The sequence below is a fragment of the Durio zibethinus genome, chromosome 22 (assembly GCF_047325235.1).
Source record: "Durio zibethinus cultivar Kanyao isolate XHJ-2024 chromosome 22, ASM4732523v1, whole genome shotgun sequence".
Lineage (NCBI taxonomy): Eukaryota > Viridiplantae > Streptophyta > Magnoliopsida > Malvales > Malvaceae > Durio > Durio zibethinus.
The window spans coordinates 2,401,098-2,422,976 of NC_143183.1; the positions used below are offsets into that span (position 1 = coordinate 2,401,098).

The following is a 21,879-nucleotide window of genomic DNA, read 5'->3' on the forward strand; positions in this document are numbered from 1 at the left end:
ATGGAAATGATTTTGTCCACCTTGGGTTTGGATTGGATGTAAAATAAGAGCTCCCCACAATGGAAAAAAAAGAAAGGGGTTCTTATAAAAGTCATTGACAACTTCCTAGACTTTGGAAGCTTTACTGAACTTACTCAAGTCAAGTGAAAAATATCCGCACTCTAAAGATTGCCTTGCCATCTTCTACTTTTGCTCAAAAGAATTGATTCTACTGTTTTAATTTAGCCAATGAATTTCAAGCCTGAAAGTCGTAAAGATGCAAATTCTACCCGTTTGATAGTCCTGGTAAGATGCCAAATTGATAAGGTATTTTTGGACTAGATGGAAGCAAGACTTGCTGGAGACTGAACTGATAAACTTATTAAACTTGTGAAAGATAAGGTCAGAGAGCGTCAGAGTTAAGATTTTGAGGCGTATACGAAGAAATGGGAAGGAAACACTCGGGAGAAAAGAATAGAGCAATAGAGAGTGGAGTAATTGCATGCTTGTTCTTTTGAACTCCCTTTTATGTTTCATGGGTGTTGATGTGGTTGTCTACATAGGTGATGTGTCTACTTTGATGTCATATGTAAGCCATGTTCCGTATTAGATGTGTTATTACTATGATACGAAGTTTATATCCCACAGATAATTTATCATCCCTACACATGATATTCAATAAGTACATTGTCCTTAAATGTAAATTAATTTGAGATATGGATTGAACATCCGCATAAAATTTAACAGTTCTAGCCAAAAATCTAAATTCAATTAAAAGAAGTGGAGAAGAAGAAAGAAACAGGTTGTCTTTTCCTCTGTGTTCTGCTTGCCTGAAGTGCAACATCACGTGAAAAGAAAGTATGCAAACATTACATCAGAGTTCAGAGGCAGGTGAAGTGGCAACACGTGCAGCTGCTGACACGCTTCAGAGTGTTGGCATTGTGACCCCACCCTTTGAAGCATGCACTGCTACAGCTTCTTCCAGTTTCAAGTTTCAACTCCATTATTATTATTTTTTGGATTATAATTTCTCAAGTTTTGGGAGAACACGATTTTCCCAACTATGATTTTTATCTCATCTTTGCAAAATCATGTTATTTTGCTTCATATGAAATCGACTTTCAAGTAAGATTGACTCAAATGATAAATTCGTTCATCTATATAACCAAGATTTCAGGCATACAATTATTTTCAACTTTGGGGAGCTCATTTGCTTCAGCCACTGAACAGATTGGAGTGCACAAAAGCCTATTGAATTTACATCAGTCGTTCAATTCAATGAAAGTTGCATTGCAAAATTGGGATGGAGAAGTAGCTGATGGTGTCAGCAAATCTGAACTGGAAGAAACTACATCATAACACTAGTTTTCGCTTACAGACTATCGTCATCATCATGGAAATGGTCTGGGTTTTAAATGCCAGCACTTGCAACTCTTTCCCCTATCCAGTCTATGGCCATACCAAAAAAAAAAAAGAAAACAAGGCCTAGGAGTTCCAGTTGAACATATCTAGAGCATCAAGACCACGGTACTTTATTTACAGTGCCCATTGAATGCCTTTGTGATTGACATAGCAGAAAATTTTTGGGCCATCTAAGACTAAGCTTAGTGAACCATCAAATTTCAATGAAGTCATTGGCTATCAGGCTCAGCTGAGTGTTTCTTGCTCCAACCACCAGAACCAGCTTTACGATCCCCTCGCTTTCTTTTGCTCTTAGGGAAACAGATGTCTGTGGCTAGACATGACCTCAAAGCTGATTGCTCCTGAGACACTATGCTTTTTGTTGCATGAATAGGTTCTGATGTTGGAATAGAAGAAGGGTTGGTGCACACCATGCTTTTTGTTGCATGAATAGGTTCTGATGTTGGAATAGGAGAAGGATTGGTGCCCTCTTCTTCTTCACCTTTCTTTGGTTGATGATGTTGCTTCATAGGTTCACTGTTTGTCCTAATTAAAACCTGTCTATCTCCAGCATTTCCTTCATTTTTTATCAGAACATTTTCCACAATCTGCAAATATCATTCGTAAAAAAATAATGGATTCTCAATTGTGATAATTAATATCAAGAAGTACAGGATTGCTTTAATTATCATATATGGTAAAACATGAGCCACCAATCTACATGTAAGTTTTGTATGTTAAGAATGCTTACATCTTCACATGAGTCTCCAATTTGTGGCTGATGGCAGGTAACATCAGCAGATGACAATAATCCAACAGTGCTTTCAATTATGTCTGGAACATGGAAAGCCTCCCCATAACTCGAAATAGCACTTGCAGGCCTAATGGGATCTGCAACATCATATTCTGAAATTTGCTGAGTTGTATTATATGCTGGTCCGGCTGATACTGTGTCTCCGTTGCCAGCCGAAAACGTAAGGCTAGGAGCAGAGCTGGTTTGAGCATCACCAGCTGCAAGGAGGCTCAAATTCTCCGAGGAAGAAAACTTTGAAGCATTTCTGGACATCACCAGATCAAGTTGACTCCTGAGTTTTTGAACCCTAGAATGCACAATTTCAATTTTCCACAGGACTTGCTCCAAGGAATTGTTCCCATCTCTGAACTCCAAAAGCAATGGATCATTATCAATATCAAATTTATCATTGCAATCAGTGTGTTGGTCCATATTGGCTGCACCAAGTAATGAAAAGACTACTTCAAAACCAAAACTAAAAGAAACTGATTCATTAGCATTGGCAAAGAAACTAAAATCAAAAGATAGCATTCAGCATTGGCCAAGATCAACTTCACAGGTTAAGAAGCAAAAAACAGATTCATTATAAGGGAGAATGATTACCTGTATTGGAAAAATCATCAGCAATACAAGTGCCATCTGGAATGGTTTTTTTGTTTTCTGCAATATATTACGAAGCAAATCACACATGAACACTGGGGTTAAGAAGAGAGGAGAAAAACACCTAAACCACAATTATAGCTCATACCAAGATAGGAGAATAAGTTATGACTTGACATGTACGACATTATATCAGTTGTTTCTTCAATTCTCTTTCGTCTCCTCCGCTTTAAGGCCTTTTTACGGTTACACTGACTAGAAAATGGCAATGACCTTGAACCAAGACCTTCCAATGTAGATTGATCAGTTCCTGAAAATTTTCTCTGATCGTATGCTGAAAGTTCTCTGGTGTATTTTAGTGCTTGAGACTCAATTTCTTTGATTCTCAGTTCTGTCCATTTGCAGCGCCACATGAGAGGTCGAATGAAGCTCCTCCAATGACTTGTCAACCTTTTCTTCCTAAAGGAGAAACATTAAAAAGTTAAGTGTATTGCTAATTAGAAACATGCATCGAGCACATCAAGAAAAAAGTTGTACAGCATGTATATATCATCAGCCTATGACAAAAATAAAGTATCTTATAACTTACACTCATATCGATATTAGGCTTTGAAACAAGACAACTACAGTTATTGCACTAGACTTTAATATTTGAATGCTCAAACATATAATGATTAAAAGGGCCATTAATATGGAAAAAAAGCACACCTCATATGAAACACACTACTAAATGCTTCATAAGCAGATGCAAAAGCAGCATCACCAACGAACTGGGATTCCACTTCAGCATCATTCAATCCAGAACATTTCTCAGTATCAGATGTAGTGTTGGCGAAAGAACTCGAATATTCAGTTGCATCTGGGTCCTCAGTTTGAACTGTTCTGATGTCATTATTACTTGTGCATCCAATTATATCAATCTCGACGTCCTCAGGACTCTTGGGAGCCGAATTTTGTTTATGCAACAGAACCCCCATGTTTTTGATGCTCTCCTCGCACTTAGCATTCATGCACATTGAATTCTTCCCATCTGAGCTTTCCAAGGGAGTCTTCTTCTCCTTGTCAACTGCAGCTTTTGCAATACAATGTGGTTTACTAACTGGATTAACATCCATCAGTATTTGTGCAGGAGCCACACAACGGTCATACTACCAAAAAGCAATGCGCTGAAGAAAACTCCTTCATAGTTCACCTTGAAGCTGATTAAACCAGCATTTGTTAAACTTATAAAATTCAAATCTTCCAAAATAAAGTGTGTATGAGCTAAAAGAGGAACAGTTAGTTTCTGAGCTCAGTCCAGAATTAAATAAGGCAAGAAGCACATAAAAGGTTTTGACCAGGCAAAAAAAGCAAAGAAAGAAATGAAATAATAGAATTCCCCTCTTGAAGGTTTTGAAGCATAAAACTTATTAGAAATATTTAAAATCAGAGGTCAATTTGCGGAGGAATAATAGACATATATCATGTCTGTAACTCTATTACAATTTGTCATCATCAACATGATACTACACCTGCCCATAGAGAATGTGGATGCTGTATACTAAAGAGGCAGAGCAAGAGAATGAGCAAGCATGCACACGAGCATGCGCCAGAGAGAGAGAGGAAAGATCAAGCAAGATACATGCAGTGGAATGATATGCAAGTACAAGTTAATGCAGAAGCCATCAAATGCATACCATTATTCATTTCCTATGACTATATAAGATACATAGAGACAAGTGATTATGTAGATTACAAGGCAAATTGTGTCCATTTGTCTGTCAGACAAAATCTTTTTTGTATGTCATTGCTTAATAGATTTTCGAAATTTCAGTAACATATCAAAGGACTGAATTCTTCAATTTTCAGAAACTGTTTCAGACATTGCAATGTTGATTTTTAAAAGGAAAAAAAATCAATTACTGCAATGTTTGTACAGCCTTCACTTTAGCTCAATTGAATTTAGAACTAACTATAGGATTACAATGGAGAACTAAAAACAATTTCCAGCATTCAGTGACTGGCGTGACTATACAATTTTCAGACAACCTATTTTGCAAAAACTGAAGAAAGTAAAACCCAGAAAGCAGTAAAGCACTAGCTTCAAATATAAAAAGCTAGCAACCTTAAAAGTTCAAAGAAGGAAGACCCATGTCACTAGCACACCATTCACCCATTCATCCATAAATTATTCAGCTATCATGAATCATCACCATGTAAGAAAAACTCATGCCAACATCCATGCATCATCACATATATACATTACACATCCCCATACAAAGGTAACAAGAAATGATGCAAGTAGAGCAGCTAAAAACATTTTGACAAGCATTCCAAGCTAAATTCAAACAAGCCATTAAGCTGAAGAAAGAAACTAGACAGTTAAAACAAAGAAATGAAGTACAAACAACAGTAAAGTCAGCTTTTAACTACAAAAATAGAAGGAAAAAAGAAAACAAAACAAAAACCAACTTCACATAATAGTATTATTATACGTATAAAAGTACGTACAAAGATGTGCATAATAATCTAGGAAGAAATTAAGGAAGTGAAAGGCAGAGAAGGACGTACAAGTGAAGTGGAAATGTTAAGAATAAAAGAAGGCGGCGAGGAAGAGAAATGAGGAAGTTAACGTTGTTGTAGTAAACCTAAAGTTGGAACCAACACTTCCCGCTTTAGCTAACAACTACCCACATTTACATTACATTATATACATGCCATGTTTCTATTGGTTTTTTTTTTTTTGTTTTTTTGCCTTATTCTTATTTGTCCCATGATTTATTAGTTATTATACCTTAATATTTAATGTAACGTCAGTATATAATATTATATACAGTCAATGAATTGCATCATAATATATTATTAAAGAAATTAGTTTTAAATATATTTTTTAATTAAATGTATTTTTTTTTAGATTTTAAAATTAGTTTTTAATAAGGTATGTTCTAAGGTTTATTAGGGGTGAAAAAAATCGAGAAAATAAAAAATTGATTCGAAATTATTGTATTAATTTGGTTTAGATGGGTTTTTTCTTATTCGATTTGGATTAAATTTAAATATCAAATATATATATATATATATATATATAAGGTTCGAATCAAATCTTCAATTAGAATGTGAAAAAAAATTTTAATCAAATCAAATTATATTTTTTATTAGTTTATATAAATATTTTAAATTTTTATATAATAAAAATAATAATTTTATATCAAAATTTATTTAAATATATTAAAATATTATATAAAAAAATAAAAAAAATAAATTTAAAAAATCGATAAATCAAACAAAATTGATAAAATTTGATTCGATTTAAATTGGATCATATGAATGATCAATTCAAATTTAAATTAAATTTTAAAAATTTGTAATATTATATAATATTCAAAAAAATCACACCAAATTTAATTTAATCCGACCATTATTACCTCTAAAATTCATTGACAATGTATTATATTTATACACTTATAATATATTAAATATAAATTCAATTTTATATGAAATTGTCTATTTTTTTTTTATTGTATCACTATGACAAATAAGATTTTTGAAAATGTCTACACTTTTGATTTTTATTTATTTATAAGAGCTTAAAATCCGAGATTTTCTTTTCTCTATTAATTTCTTTTGTTAGTAAAAATAAATTTAAGAAATTGTGTGAAATTAAAAATCTATTCATGCATGTTTTAAAATTAAAATAATAAAACAAAATATTTTCCAAATAATAAATATAAAACTCATAAAATAATGATAATGATAATAACTTTTAAAAAGGAAAAAAATTAAATGTAATTTTATAGATTTATTATATAATTCTAAACACAACAAGTTAATCATAAAAAATAATATAAAAATGTAAAAATAAATTATTTAAAATTTTAATAAAAATTTTATGAATTTATTAATAATAATAAAAATGTATTTAATATAAATTATAATTTAATAATTTTTATATTTTATATATATTTAACATAAAATAAATATGATAATACAGGAATCGTCAGCTATGATCTAATCCATTGATTAAAGTCATTATCGAACCGTCAACTCTTTCCCTTCTGTTTCATGCGAACACTAGTTTTCAACGCGTCATGATTTTCAAATTCACAGAACAAAAATACCCCTCAAACTCCCCAAAACCACAAAATAAATGGGCATACATTTACTGTAATTCTTAGGAAAATTTTAGGGTATTTAAGTCATTAAGAAATCTGATAACGATTTTTACCTCCAACGGTCTCCGCCCGTCTTTGACTTTCTCGCCAAAGCAATGCTTCTTTCTAATTTGTTTTCTCTGTAAAAATTAAAATCAAAGAACCCTAATATTAAACCCTTTTAAATTCTAGCTAAAATGTTGATTAAATTCTATTAATTTAATTTTATAGAAATAATAATTACGGAAATAAACAAAGAGGAAATTTTAAAACAAATATAATTATGATGATTGAAACGGCGGTGTTGGTAGAGTATTTGGTGCCGTCGTGGTGGGAGATCAAAGTGGCGGTGGCGGCTTCGTTGTTTGTGATCGTTTCTTATTGGTTTTTTACATTCCAAGGCGGAGATGGCGGTGGCGCTGATCGATCGCAGCTTCTGGAGAATTCCGCTGATGGAATTCTTGACAATAAAGACAAGGTCAATGCTTTGACTTTTTCCTTTTATGGAATTTTTTTAAGTGGATTTTTTTATGGTTCTTTTTTTTGTGAATTTTATCTGTTTTTGTATTTTTCATGTAGATGACGACATTGAGTGAAGGCAAATTCGCGCCTTTTGTTTTTCGTTTGTGTTTTGGTTCATTTTTTGTTCACTTAGTAACAATTACATCCTTTTTTTTTTTTTTTTGGAATTTTTCTTGCGTAGATTTTTAAGTTTTTTTTTTTTTCATTGTTTGTTAGTAATGGCATTTGTTTTTTGGCCAATTGTCACTAATGGCAGTGAGTCAACGTCAATTCAGTTTCATATGGGATATAAAGCTTAGTTTGTTTTTGTTGTTATATATTGTGAGCTCATTCTTTTTAGAGTTAAGAGTTTCTTTTTTATGAATTTTTATTGGGTTTGTTTACTAGTCTTATTCCTGTTTATGTGGAACTTTATAGATTTTTTGAGGCAATATGGTCTTGGATAGAGTACAATTGTTATGTTGGCTATTATTTGTTGCTGGTAACTTTGCAAGAAGACTGATTTTGATGTCTGTCGGAGTTTCCTCTGATGAAGTGCAAAACAATCTCTATGCTTGGCATCATACACTTTTTGGTTTATTTGATACTTTCAGTGTGTGTGCGCGCATGTGTGTGTGTGTGTGTGTGTATTAGATGTAATTTTGATAAGGTCTGTTAAATGCAGTGCGATAGCTGTTTAACTCAATGCCATCTGTAAACATGAACATTTTCAATTTTATTCTATTGTAATACACAATGTTGTGTGTGCTCTTTTCATGGAGTAATTTTCCACTTCTTTGACATGCAGTTGTGCACTTATTTTGTAGATGGTCCAGTTGAAAGGAGATCTTCAGACCAATTCTCCATATCTAATCAAGGTACTTGGGGATTCTATTTCATGTCATGAGTCATGTTTTGAATCCAAAATGAGGCTATCTTTGCTTTCTTTTTAAGGTGGAATTGCTGGCAGCTAAGAATCTCATTGGTGCAAACTTGAATGGCACATCTGATCCTTATGCTATCATTACTTGTGGTTCTGAAAAGAGATTCAGGTAAGTTTTTTTTTTTTTTTTTTTTTTTTTTTTCAGTGCTAGGTTGATGACCTAACTTTTTTAGCAACATTTGGTAACCTAAGATTAAGTTTTTTATGATTACAACTAAGCCACACAAGTAGCATAAATGTGAAGCACTAATAGTGAAAAGCAACATATTACCTTTTTTTGTCCTTATTATGGTTTGTACCATCACACCTTGTACTTTGGTTTATTTTGGCTTTAGACCATTTATGGTTGTCACTTACCAGTTACTTGATCATGAGGATTTTTAAACTTATTTTTTAAATTCACCTTTCAGAATTTATGTTTGTTCAAAATTTTTAGGTATATGGTTGCATTTTTGGTTCTTTAAGGGAAAAGTCTCTTTGGATTTTGAGGTTAGTGTTGTAAAGGTGAATATACAATTACTGTTTCAGGGGGTTTTTAACATTTATATCATATGGGTTCGTGATCATCCTTTCAAATTGTGGTGCTTTTATTTTTGTAGTGTTTATTTAGATTTGCTTATTATTAGGTTATGAATAAGATATAAGAGTCACAGACTTCTGGCAAATGATATTCCATGGCATTGTTTGCTTGCAGATTGACATGACTACTACTCTATGAACTCTTGAAAATGCATATATAGTATTTATACGTAAACAACAATGCTGATCTTCAAACAAAAACGAAAGTGGACAGTAGTGCTTAACAATTGTTCATATTTGGGAACAAGTAAAGTCCTTAGCCTTCTGCATTATGCATGCGCACATTATTTTCCTTGTTCATATTGGGTTTATGAAATTTCAGCCATGGTGCGTGGAAATTGTTCTGAAATCTGTAGGCTTAAGAACAAACATAGGGAAGAATACGAAGTAAAACTAGTGAAACAGTGTTGTTTTTGTTGTTATCCATTGGTTGTAGGGACTGGTATTGGTAATATTGTATCATAGATGTTAAGATGAAATGGAGAAACTATATACGTGATACATGTATGAGCCTTAAGTTATTGAAATTATATAGTTGTACAGAATAACCATTCCATTTCTTTTCCATCCTGCTGTATCTGGAGAAGTCATAAATGGCCTCATCTATACCTTTGTACTTCCACATAAGTCCTCTGTTTTTTTGAAGTATTTTTATAAGAGATACAATAGCTCTATTGTGTTACATTTCTTACAAATTTACTTGTGTTGCTGTTGCAGTTCGATGGTCCCTGGTTCAAGAAACCCCTTGTGGGGAGAGGAGTTCAACTTCTCTGTAGATGAGCTTCCTGTCCAGGTTTAAAGTATAATTTATTATTGTTATAGATGGGCATTTGAACATTTTTCAGTTTGCTTTCTTCGTGGAACATGTATGCTCTATATTACCCTCTAGGTCCATTTTAACTTCATGTGCTTTTGATTTAAATCGAAATATTTTATCACCAGCAAGCAGCATTATTGTAGTCTTCTTGCTTTGATGTACATTTTTTTTTCATTCTTGAGGCAAATTGAGAGTTCTTTTGGACTGCCAGATGCATAGAAACTTTTGAAGTATGGTTTTAGCCTATGGATGTATGATTGTTTGAATAATTTTTTATTCCAAGTGTTGGGGAGAGACTAAGGCTTTGTAAAAAGGAATGCACTCTTCATTCTTTTAGATTCTTTGATAAGCATTTTATGCGGGAGCTCATGTGCCTAGTCTCATTCTGGTAATGTGAAGCCTGGTCTCTTTTGTTATTTTGTCTTTCTCTACGTGTAATACCATTTAACCTTTTTACTTTTGTCTTGATGGGGATTTTAAATGATGAAAATCAACCATGCTTTAGAATAAATTGTTAAAAATTCTTTGAGCATTATTTATGCTTAAAGGAGCTATTTTCTATTGGACTTACACTAGATCCCTGGTTGTAAAAATTTTACATTTAGTTGTTTCTACCAAGTTGCTGCTGCAAATTGTGATTATATCTTTGCTGTTCAAAGCTGTATGACATGATGGTCCCTCATAATTTATCTGTCAGTATTCCTTTCCTAATTCTTGGCATTGTGATCAAAGGGACCTTTATTTATTGTAATTTGATTAGTGACTTGCATAATTATATGAAAAAAAATGAAATACTGTAATTTGATGAAGGATCTATTTGTAAGAGAAAAATAAATGAAGACACCTCCATTAACAGTCCTTATTTTCCTATGTGGTATGGTTTATCTAACAGAATCTTTCTTACTCCCTTGCAGATAAATGTGACAATATATGATTGGGATATAATTTGGAAGAGTGCAGTTCTTGGTTCAGTTACTATTCCAGTTGAAAGTGAAGGTCAAAGTACCGCAGTATGGCATACCTTAGATAGCCCATCTGGACAGGTGATCATTATTCCTAAGTTATGTTTTAAACTTAATTTTCTGGTTCCTTTGCATTATTTCTTACTGCTTATAAAGATCAATTAAAAAGCTTTACCACTTTTCAGGTTTGTCTAAATATTAAAACTATAAAACTCCCTGTGCATTCTTCCAGGTATATCTTGCAGCTTTTAATATATTATATATTTCCACTGAAAATGAAAATAATTGTGTTAAGTTATGCAATTTATTTTTTCTGTTTTAATCCTACTTAATGATAAATACTGATGGAATTATTTTTATTGTCTCTATGTGTCATTTAATAGTTTGAGAACTTTTATTGACAGGGGTATAAATGGATATCCTGGAGCTAATACTCGAAGAAGGATTACTTTAGATAAACAAGGGCCGACAGTGGTTCATCAAAAGCCAGGGCCTTTACAGACAATATTTAACCTCCTTCCAGATGAGGCAAGTCTCATAAAATGTAGTTGTTACAAGAATGATTTATAAATAAATTAGGCATGATATGGTTAGAGTAGCAAATAGGAGCTCTTGGCAATCCCATTTCTTCACTTCAAGCTGCAGGTTAACTAACAGATGGTTTCTTTCAGGTTGTGGAGCATAGTTATTCATGTGCACTTGAGAGATCATTCTTGTACCATGGTCGTATGTATGTCTCTGCATGGCACATCTGTTTCCATTCTAATGTGTTCTCCAAACAAATGAAGGTTAGCTTACCATTTTGGTGCATAATTTACCTAGGTTTAGCCTATTAAATTTTGGTAACCTCTTCAAAAGATATGCTGAAATTAATAGTGAGTTTACTAACAGTAGAATCCAGAGACATGCACACTTTTTCACAAAAATCTCCTCATCCTCCTCCTTCGCTAAAGGGTAAAAAAGTAAACTATAAAAAGATAGTAAAAGTAGTTGTGTAGCTTTGACATCTTCTATGGTATTATAAACTTAAAATATAAGTTCAGTGTTTCAAATCTTAACAATCTTTGTTTACATAATAGGTGACGATACCATTCGGGGATATAGATGAGGTATACTTTGTTCTTCTTCTGATCAGTACTTCATTATAGTTTGTTTTGTGACATAAAAAAGAATTATTATAAATGCTTATAATCATTTTCATTTGGTTTATGCAGATACGTAGAAGTCAGCATGCATTCATTAATCCTGCAATAACAATTATTCTTCGGATGGGTGCTGGTGGGCATGGTGTACCTCCATTAGGGAGCCCTGATGGTGAGTGACTAAATTCTTTATCCTAAATGCTTGAAGCTTGAGGGATTTATATTTTTTCAATATTTTGAAGTAAAAGAGCATCATACCTCAGTGATTATATTTTTCCATCAGCATGATAAAAAAATCATCATTTACAAATTAGTCTTTAAATTTTATATCCTTTCCTTGTTTGGTGTGATTTATTGATGTCAACTTGAGTTTACCAAATGTGAGGTTTTGACCACTTTATGGGGGTAATTTTTGGCCAACGTACTTTATGTGTGGTTTTTTCCCCACTCTATTCAGTTATGTATTCAGAGATCCTTTCCTTTAAAGATCAAATTTAGTTTATTACATCATTAGGAAGAATTCCATTCTGAAAGAGTGAGATTCTGGTTTTAGTATAAAGGAGTGTTTATGTTGCTGTTATTTTTCTTTTGCCGATTTCAGGTAGAGTCAGATATAAATTTGCATCATTTTGGAACAGGAACCATGCACTAAGAGCATTACAGCGTGCAGCGAAGAACTACCATGGAATGTTGGAAGCTGAAAAGAAGGTTTTCTTGCTTGTGCTGATCTGTGAATTATTCTTTGATTCTTTGTCTTATTGTTAACTTTAGCCTAACGTTAGTCCTGATTATTTGATTAGTATTTTGACATGGCAAGAAAGATTAGTTTTCTTCTCGTCCTTATAAACAGCAAAAATTTATAGCTGAATGCTTTCTCACTGCCCAAACAAGAGCCATTTACTATTCATTTAGTATTAAATTTGAAAGAATCTTATTCACTTGTTTTCGCCATCTGCTGAGAGAGAGAGAGAGAGAGAGAGAGAGAGAGAAGAGAAGAGAATTTAATTGCCAATGCATTTTGAAGAAGCCACATATAGGTACTCCGTTCTGTAACAGGTACTTGATTGTGAATTGGGTGAAAACTGAAGAGTTGTGTATGAGAGGGAATTGGAAAGGAGAACTTAGGAATACTCTGGGAGCTGAAGGAATGAAGGTGGAAAAGATGATAAGAAACTGGAAAATGTTAGTGCAGTAAATAGATATTTATAGGCTGAGTTGGAAATGCTGGATTATACAGTGACAAGTAGGATGAAAAATGTAAAAGAAGCAAGGACATGTGGGAAATATGTGACTGAAGAGATTGTGAAAGCTGAATCATAAAAAGAAGGCCTTACCTGCATGTAGTATGGTGTTTAGAAGGCACTGTTACAACCAGTGAGATGCCTCAATGATGTGTTTCAACTACTCAAGAATACAAAGTTAGATGGTTGGATCAATGATAATGTGATGAGTGAATACTATTGGTTGTGAATGCAAATATAACAGAAGCTCCATTAGCTGCTTTTGCTACTTGCTTGTGTTCACAAATGTTTCTTTAAAGTAAAAGCAAGAGAAATGACGGAAGAATGTGTACTAAAACTATGTAAAGGTTTCAAGATTTTGAACTTCAAGTAACTCAAAGAATTGCTGAATTTTCGTCAAATATGGTTTTAACTGATTATTTTGACTGTAATGATTATTGGAGGACCAACACTGAAAGATCCTTTTCATAGGGCACGCTGATATGTTATGGAGACCCCAATTAATTTGCTTGAAGTAATGTTGAGTAACCTCCTTTTTTTTCAACTCAATATAGATGTTGTACGTTCTTCAAAATGTTGCATTATTTAGCAAATATAAAATGTCATGTAGATAATTGTTGATGTGTATAATGCTAGGAGAAAAAGGACACCTTTTGATCTATAATAATGCCTTGTTTCTGGTCTTTGTTCTTGCTTGCTTGTATTTATGCTTAAATTTTGTCTTTCTAAACCGACTGATCAAAATGAGGTAATTTTTATTTGATTTATTTTGCTGGTATGTAGGAGAGAGCAGAATCAGCATTGCGTGCACACAGTAGCTCTATTAGAGGTAGTAGAAAGCAAGCTACAGCTCCCAAAGATAATGCATCTAAAACCGAAAAATTACAAGCTTTTGTCAAAGAAGAGGTTCTTGTTGGTATCTACAATGTATGCATCATATCTTTTCCTGCCTTTGCTGGTTTTATTATGTTGTGAATTGGTATATTTATGATTCATGAATGTTTCCTGCAGGATGTATTTCCATGCACTGCTGAGCAGTTTTATAATTTATTATTAAGTGATGACTCTAGTTTTACAAATGAATATCGTTCAGCACGGATGGATACAAATCTTACAGTAAGCTAAGATCATTTTAGTATTCCTCCATGCCTATTCTATTAAACATGTCTGTTGTGTTATTGAGCACTTTATGCTGCTATGCTCAAGTTTTAAAAGCATATATATTGATTTGTAGAATACATTCGATGAGTTTTAACTGGGAAATTGATAGAAAAATACTGAAAAATAATTAACTTTTACTTGCTGAAAACATCTCCAAAGTTTTGGATGATATGAACTTGACCTCTTGTCCCTCATGGAAACTAGTGATAATCTTCCCAGGAATTTTTTCCTCGCTAGTTAGATGAAGTGAAAGTTTGTACTGACTCTCTTATGATTTCAGATGGGACAGTGGCATGCTGCAGATGAATATGATGGCCAAGTGAGAGAGATAACATTCAGGTCCATTTGTAACAGTCCCATGTGCCCTCCAGACACTGCCATGACAGAGTATCAGCATTCTGTTTTATCACCAGATAAGAAAAAGCTTGTATGACCTCTTTCTCTTTCATTCTGTCAATTCTTATATAATAAACTTAACCTTGTCTCACTTTCTTAGTCAAAAAATTCATTGCTTGTGATATACTAGGCTATTTTGCATCTTCTTTTTTTTTTTGTAGATTCCATATTTGTTTCATTTAATTGAATTTAGCCAATTCTCTCTCTTCTTCTAGGTTTTTGAAACCGTACAACAGGCACATGATGTTCCATTTGGCTCCTACTTTGAGGTAAATATTAGCTGGACATCTTGCTTCTTGGATTGCAGTATATTGCTTTAGATCCCACAGCCACTTTGTTGTTGTGCGAAGGGTCCTTGTACTCTCATCATGTAACTGCAAGCATTATTTTGCTTCTCTCCTATTATTTTCTGGTCCGATGAGATTCCTTACTCCAATGAATAAATAAATCACGCTCTGATCTCACAAACATCACAGATAACTATGGTTGGTTATTTACTAGGAAATCATCCCCCATTTATTGTCCTAAAATTTTGGGAAAATAAATTGATTTTTCAATCTTATAGGAACAGATTAAATCTACCCTTTTATCGAAATCATTCTACTACTGTATGCATGTTGTGTCTGTACCAACAAAGATAGGTAATGCACTTATAACTAACATTAGAATTATGTATGCTCATCAACTCAGCTGTCCCAAATGTACAGCCCAAAACATATCATCACCTAAGTCCAATCAAGGGGAAATTGCAGCACATATTGTTGCAGAAAGCACTTTCCTTTTTGAAAAATGCCACATTAGTCCACTTGCTGGCTTTTGTTGCCATGTTTGCTCATCAAATTACTTGCTTATCACCCTCACTGGTATTGATCATAATCTGCTACCTACTTTCTAGCCTTGCCTGTTATTCCCTAGCTGATATAAAGTGGAGAACAAAGAAGGCCAACCAAGGGGCAAAGGTTCTCCCATTCACTTCATGTGTTATAGCCTGTTGTAGTGTGAATATTTAAATGAGTAGCCGGATCTCTTAGCTACAAGCGGACCCATTTTGTAGGTTAACTGGTTACTTTCTTTTCAACAGCAACAGCAATAGAGATTTATGTACAATGAAGATTAGACCAATATAGTAGCGATGGCTTATATGCTTGAACATTATATTATGATGTGCTGGATATACCATTATGAAATTTGTGTTTTCAGTTCCAGTAGCATTTCCAAGTTCTAACCTCTGGGAAGAATTATTTACTTATTTATGTGTGTATGTCCCATGTTTTTGAGCTATTATTTGTCCTTTAGCTTCTAGATTATTACAGACATCATTTTATTGGTGCTGCATCAGGTGCATTGCCGATGGTGTGCAGAGACCAATGGTGAAAATTCATCTGTTTTAGATATAAAAGTGGGTAGGTTTTCTATTGGCTTTTTATCTCTTGACAACTTTGTTTACGGTACATACATTGGTTCTTTAGCCACACAACGGAGGTAGCCCTCTCCCATTCCATAAAATCCCATCCCTCCTTTCAAAGGGTTCAATCTGAGATCTAGCTGCTGGGGTGTCCCCTCGGAGACATCTCTCGACAAATATTTCTGGCAGCTTTAATTCTGCTCCTAATAAAACTCTTATTGGGAGATGGTCTTTCGATCCTTTACTTTACCTCAAAAGATGAAGGAAGAATGACAAAAGAAGAGAATTGTGTGTGCTTTCCCTTGCATGGTTTTCAATTTATACCAACATGACATTTAGCTCTTGGTGCATATGTGAACATCTCCACCACTTTAAGCAATAGAGTGGATCCTTTCCCATCAAATTAACCTAGTTTCAAAAATTACATTTTCTTGATCTGAACATCACTGAATTGTACTAAGGGGGTGCTTCAATTTTTACAGGTGCACATTTTAAGAAATGGTGTGTGATGCAGTCGAAAATTAAGTCAGGCGCTATCAATGAGGTTAGTATAGCTGTAGATGAACTATGGTCTTCACTAATCATAATCACGAATTCCATTCTTCCAAAAACATTTTTCTTCTTTTAGTAAACTAGCCTCAAATTTTGAAGAGACCGAATTCTAATTTTTTTTACCGTCTTTCTGTGTAGTACAAGAAAGAGGTGGAGTTAATGTTGGACGTTGCCCGCTCATATATCAAGTCACATACTACCGGTGGTGAGGCCAAGAACTCTTCACCCTCACCCTCAGTTATACAAGATATCATCGGCTAGCACTAAACTCGGGTAATTTATTTCCTCAGATTTCATTGTATAATTTCTTTTTTTGCTTTTAAATAGTCATATGTAGAGCTACTCGGGTAGGTTTTTGGCAACGACCTAGGTGTATAATGTAACATAAACCCAGTCTCCCTAGAAGGGGAAGTAGCAGGGGGATGTTCTTCTAATGCATTTTTCCCTGTCCATATGTAAATAAAAATACAGAACTTGCATGATTTCATTCTTCAATTGTTTGCTTTTTGCTCTTCCATTTGCATATTTTGTCTACCAAGTTTATGTTTGCTGTTTGATTGGCATGGTTCAGCCTGTAGCTTGCTGCAAAGCTTCCATTGTTATAGTGTTAAATGCCAAGCCAAGCAAGATGTTCAGAGAGGAGTCTATTTCTTTCTTCTTTTTTTTTTTTTTTCCTCTAACAATTGAAATTCTAACTTAATTGATATTCTAACTTGAAAGTCTAATGTTCTCTATTTAAGTTTTGAAGTGAATTGCATAAAAATTCATGCAACTATGGAAATAAGCTTTTTTTAATTATTAAAAAATTAAGATTAGCTTTTTGTTATAAAAAAAATCGTGTAGATAAAAAATTACAAATATTAAAATTTGAATTTTAAATATGATAAAATCAACTCTTTTTACTATGTTTCAAGAAATGAATTAAGACTTTATTTAAATCTTGGACTTTATTCGTGCATGGGAAGATAGCAATAGTTTAATTGGCTTTTGATTCAAAATTTTTGAAAGTTGTTATAAAATAAAGGTAAATGCAAATAAAGAAAGTCACGACTATGAACAAATGTAAATTGTTCATAAAGCTAAAATTTTAACCTTTAACTTTTTAAATATTATCATTTATTTTAAATTCTAAAAAAATTCCTTTTTCTTGAACTTTTCAAAACAGAAAGAAAAGTTGAAAAAGAGTTTCATTTCTTAAATTTTGTTATCTTTAAAAATGTAATTTAATTTTAACAACAAATTGGTCTTCAAACTAAACGACATCGTTTAGCTTCCGGTTTCCTTGGAACTTCTTCTCCGTTTTGTTCCAGGGAAGAGACTTCCAACTCTGAGGAGGAAGACTCGTCAAAGGAAAGAAGTTCTGAAAGAAAGAGAAGATGTTGAGGAACATAATATATTATTTTGTATTAGTAATTGTTGTAATTTCATCAGCCGCCGTTATTGTATCGTCATCAGGAGAACAGCTAAGCTCAAAGCAATGTGAGGATCTGGGTTTCACTGGTTTAGCCCTTTGTTCTGATTGCAACACTTTTTCTGAGTATGTCAAGGACAAAGGTATTAAATCAACTCCCTTTTCAAAAAATTCTACCTTTTTATCATATTTTTTAACTTGGGTTTTCAATTTTGTACTGTTTTAACGCTTTGCTTGATTGAATTTTGGAACTTTTTTAAGGTTTCGAGTGTTTGGGTCAATTCTGTGGATTGGTTTTAGCGTTTTCTCTTCGGGTTTCCTTTTTGCTATCTGAACTTTGATTTTGTTGTATCAGAGGGCTTTGTCTGATCTTAAATTGGGAGCAATGATGCATCAATTTTGATGCTTTTGCTGGTTGACAATAGTGCAGTTCTATGTATAAGGGAAAATTTCAAGTGATCATGATAATTCTTTTTATCAAGCATCTTTGTAGGTGAATGCAAAGTTTGAAACTTTGAGTAGTTAAAAGAATTAGCTTTTGTGAGTTTAAGATAAATTTTTCTCAAATTTCTCAAGTTGTGGCACTGAATCTATCGAAAACTTAAATTTGTATAGTGGTTTTCGTTTTCAATACCACATCCTTTGTTTTGATTTAGGGAAGTCTGGCTTTACTATTTTGTTTCTTTTAGGAAAATCATAGTTAAGAAGAAACGTATAGTTTTATAGTTGATACTTGTTACTAAAAGTACTCTTCCTCCTTTTTTGCAACTTAAGTCCTTAGGAATGGAAGTATAGAACTATATGGTGCCTTCAGTACAAAATAACACTGCCTCGTGATTCTACCGCTTATGATGTTGCTTTCATTGATATGGTAATATTATCATGTAAAAGGGCAAAGAGTCTGCTGAACCATAGCGCAATTGTGTGCAATGCATTTGATTAATAAAAAAGAGTGACACTAGAGATCCTAAAGAACACAGCTGTTCTGGCGTGTTTAAGTTAAATATTAAACTCAATGCTACATGCATCAATCTGACTCTAACTATATGTTTTGATTGCAGAGTTGATATCTGACTGCTTGAAGTGTTGCACGGAAGACTCGGATGATTCCACTAGTAAGGTATGAAACATGCTTTGGAGATCTGTCTGTTTTGGTGCAGGGAGTGTTCAAATTTTATTCTTAAATAAATTTTCAACCACCAGTGTATGTTTTCTAAATCTCTCTTAATTGTCATCCTCTAATTTTTTACTTTAAGAAAATGTTTTTCGGTGCAATGTTTTCTGTGTTGCACCTCGTGGAAGTCAGTTTCCTCCCAGATTAGATTGAGAGTTGTGGAAAGGGAGAATGTTGCTGTTGAGCTAAAGAATTCATGAATTTTTACATTGTTATTGAACCTCTAGCAACCATATTCTTTAGCATGTATAATACTGCTGCAGGTAACTCTGATAATAAAACATGCTATTTTATTACTGCAGTAAATATTAAGGGTTTTAAGTTTCTTAGTGAATTTCGCATGGAAGAACCTGTAACATGTCTTATCTTCTATCCAAAATGCCTTTGTGTTCTAGATGGGGGAACCTAGCAGAAGTCAGTTTCCTGTCACTGATTTTCCTTTCCCCTTTCTTTCAGAAAAGGGAATTATATTTATCCCAAAAGTGCAAGGGGGAAAGTGAACCAGATGACGGGACTGCAGAATATATAGCTTCTAAATTCTAGATACTGATATATAAAAAGAAAATGATCTGTTCTTTCTTGATTGTGATCAATTACCTTTTTGTCATCTTTTAGTGGGAATATATGTTGTTTCTTAATTCTGGTACTGCATGCTATGATGTGCTTTTTTTTCCCAAATTTCTTAAGTGACATCTAAATTCGTGCAATTGCAGATTACATATTCAGGTGCAATAGTGGAGGTGTGCATGAGGAAACTGGTATTCTATCCTGAAATTGTTGGTTTCATTGAAGAAGAGAAGGAAAAGTTTGCAACTGTTAAAGTTCAATATCTTTTCAATTCTCCTCCCAAGTTGATCATGTTGGATGATGAGGGCCAACATAAGGAAACTATAAGGTTAGGTTCTTCTATTAATGCAGATAGCTCATGTTGGACTATTGAGATGCAATATGCACTGAATAAAGACAAATTCACCTGGACAGATTACTTTGGCCAAACTTATGATAATGCTCACAATTTTGGTACTCCAACTGAACATTCAATTATGCAATCATGTTTATCCTCCTGCTTGCCGCTTCTGTTTTCTCCCTCTTTTCTCACCCTCAAACTGCTTAGAAGGAAACCATACCAAGAAATATTGTCTTTATTTATGCAATAAATCTAATGGTAGCCTCCAGATCTACATGTTGTGCAGAAATACGATTGAAGTTGAGGATGACTTTTAAAATTTCGCCTTTTTAAGACTTAGAAAACAGTGGCTCTCTAACCATTTTGTAATCTGCATTATTCTTGCTTACATTTTGGGAAAAAATTGGAGGCCCCTACTTACTCATTGTCTGATTCTTTTGCAGAATTGATAATTGGAAACGTGAACACATGCTGCAATTCCTGCGGGAGAAAGTTAAACCCAATTTGGCAAGCTCATAGACTGATTTATTCGTTCATGTTCCAGTTTATGTGAGAGAAATTAAAACCCAATTCAGCAAGATTGAGTGATTATTCATGCTAGCCTTTGTCGTTTTACGTCATGTGCATCATTATGACCCATTAATTCTCTTTATCTAGACGAACTACAAATAATGGAGTATACAGTTAATTACATACTACTATAACGTGAAGTGACATGAATGAATGCTGGGCCCGTATAAAGTAAGGGTTCATCTATTATGCCTCATAATGGGATTCTAATTGGATTGCATTAGTTGTACTTTGATGGAAAGTTGATAACATTTCCTGGCTGGTTATTCAATTGATCTTCCTAATATGTCTGTTTGTGTTCGTGTATGATACCAACATGTCTTCAGGGTTTTGCATTAGCGTGGACTGCTGGACCTGGAGTTAGAATAAGACATGAACTTTCACTTCTGAATTCACAAGGTCCTAACCGTCCTGATTGAAATGCTTGTGCTGTTTGAAGATCAGGAAATATAGACAGGCAAAAAACGCCCCGTCACATCTAATGATGTGTGTGGCTATTGAAGGATGCGTTTTGAGGGTGTTGGTTGTGAACTTTAATTGTTCAAGACTTTTGTGCAATTTAGGTGTTGATGTGTAATACAGGGAGGGTCTTGCCTGGTGGCTGGTGCCAATGTAGGGGTCAGTGACCAAATTTGTCAACCTGAAAGCGTCCCTTATTTGAGCAGTAATGCGTGAATGCTTGCTGATGGTGGTCCAAGATTCAGATCAACGGTGACTTAACAACTGGTAAAGAAATCCCTTGATGGAAGACACTCATTCCAGAACCGGTGAACTGCAACCTGCAAGGAACTTTCAATGGCAGAGTGGAAAACTTTGACCTAAGAGCATCAAGAAAGTCAAACTGTTCATTAATGCCATTGTTGAATATTAGATACTGCCAATCTACTAGGTTCATATAGTTTTCACCTCTCTGATAATGTGTACATATTTCAAAGAGAGACCAGGCTGCTGAAAGGCCAGGCTTACTTCAAAAGGCCAACCCCCACCCTGACCATAGCTTAGCACATTTTGCTAGCTTGGCTAGCACCTTAAGCATTTGAGATCATCAAAAGCAGCTCAAAAATCCCTAATGCTTCCCTCTATCTAGTCAGTTGGTTCATGAGAATCAGTTGGTTCATACATTCATCTTAATACATAACATTTAATAAATCTGAAATTTAAATTTCAATATTTGTAATATTTTTTCACTTTCATATTTGATCCCTTTTATAAAAA

The 21,879-nt window shown here is 33.7% G+C and overlaps 3 protein-coding genes across 11 annotated transcripts; 2 read left to right on the forward strand and 1 right to left on the reverse strand.

Annotated features, from left to right (window-relative positions):
• Positions 1–1,217: 1,217 nt before the first annotated feature.
• LOC111307229 (uncharacterized) lies at positions 1,218–5,433 on the reverse strand. Of its 2 annotated transcripts, none has more exons than XM_022905244.2 (6): positions 5,324–5,433; positions 3,482–3,972; positions 2,922–3,232; positions 2,777–2,833; positions 2,132–2,610; positions 1,218–1,988 (listed from the first exon to the last, which is right to left on the reverse strand). In XM_022905244.2, exons 2-6 carry the CDS (start codon positions 3,886–3,888, stop codon positions 1,611–1,613), a joined length of 1,632 nt encoding a protein of 543 aa, XP_022760979.1. In that variant the 5' UTR covers positions 3,889–3,972; positions 5,324–5,433; the 3' UTR covers positions 1,218–1,610. The 2 variants fall into 2 exon arrangements, with proteins under 2 accessions (XP_022760979.1, XP_022760978.1); XM_022905243.2 differs by having other exon boundaries at positions 1,461–1,988; positions 3,482–3,965; positions 5,324–5,392.
• A 1,567-nt stretch (positions 5,434–7,000) lies between these two features.
• LOC111307685 (BAG-associated GRAM protein 1-like) lies at positions 7,001–19,981 on the forward strand. Of its 7 annotated transcripts, XR_016332154.1 has the most exons (20): positions 7,007–7,381; positions 8,232–8,282; positions 8,359–8,456; positions 9,644–9,719; positions 10,658–10,786; positions 10,891–10,937; positions 11,110–11,233; positions 11,377–11,493; positions 11,785–11,814; positions 11,920–12,019; positions 12,449–12,555; positions 13,872–14,015; positions 14,100–14,204; positions 14,530–14,676; positions 14,861–14,914; positions 15,985–16,048; positions 16,533–16,594; positions 16,741–16,875; positions 19,075–19,133; positions 19,901–19,981. XR_016332154.1 is itself a non-coding variant. In XM_089752013.1 (19 exons), the coding sequence occupies exons 1-18, from the start codon at positions 7,187–7,189 to the stop codon at positions 16,861–16,863; spliced, it is 1,773 nt and encodes a 590-aa protein (XP_089608139.1). In that variant the 5' UTR covers positions 7,007–7,186; the 3' UTR covers positions 16,864–16,875; positions 18,058–18,156. The 7 variants fall into 7 exon arrangements, 6 of the variants coding, with proteins under 6 accessions (XP_022761524.1, XP_022761522.1, XP_089608139.1 ...); XM_089752013.1 differs by lacking the exons at positions 19,075–19,133; positions 19,901–19,981 and adding an exon at positions 18,058–18,156; XM_022905786.2 differs by lacking the exons at positions 19,075–19,133; positions 19,901–19,981 and adding an exon at positions 17,174–17,273.
• LOC111307687 (uncharacterized) lies at positions 17,777–21,857 on the forward strand. Of its 2 annotated transcripts, XR_016332155.1 has the most exons (5): positions 17,777–18,156; positions 19,075–19,133; positions 19,901–20,082; positions 20,538–20,835; positions 20,991–21,857. XR_016332155.1 is itself a non-coding variant. In XM_022905794.2 (4 exons), exons 1-4 carry the CDS (start codon positions 17,979–17,981, stop codon positions 20,611–20,613), a joined length of 495 nt encoding a protein of 164 aa, XP_022761529.1. In that variant the 5' UTR covers positions 17,777–17,978; the 3' UTR covers positions 20,614–20,935. The 2 variants fall into 2 exon arrangements, 1 of the variants encoding a protein (XP_022761529.1); XM_022905794.2 differs by lacking the exon at positions 20,991–21,857 and having other exon boundaries at positions 20,538–20,935.
• The last annotated feature ends 22 nt before the right edge of the window (positions 21,858–21,879 follow it).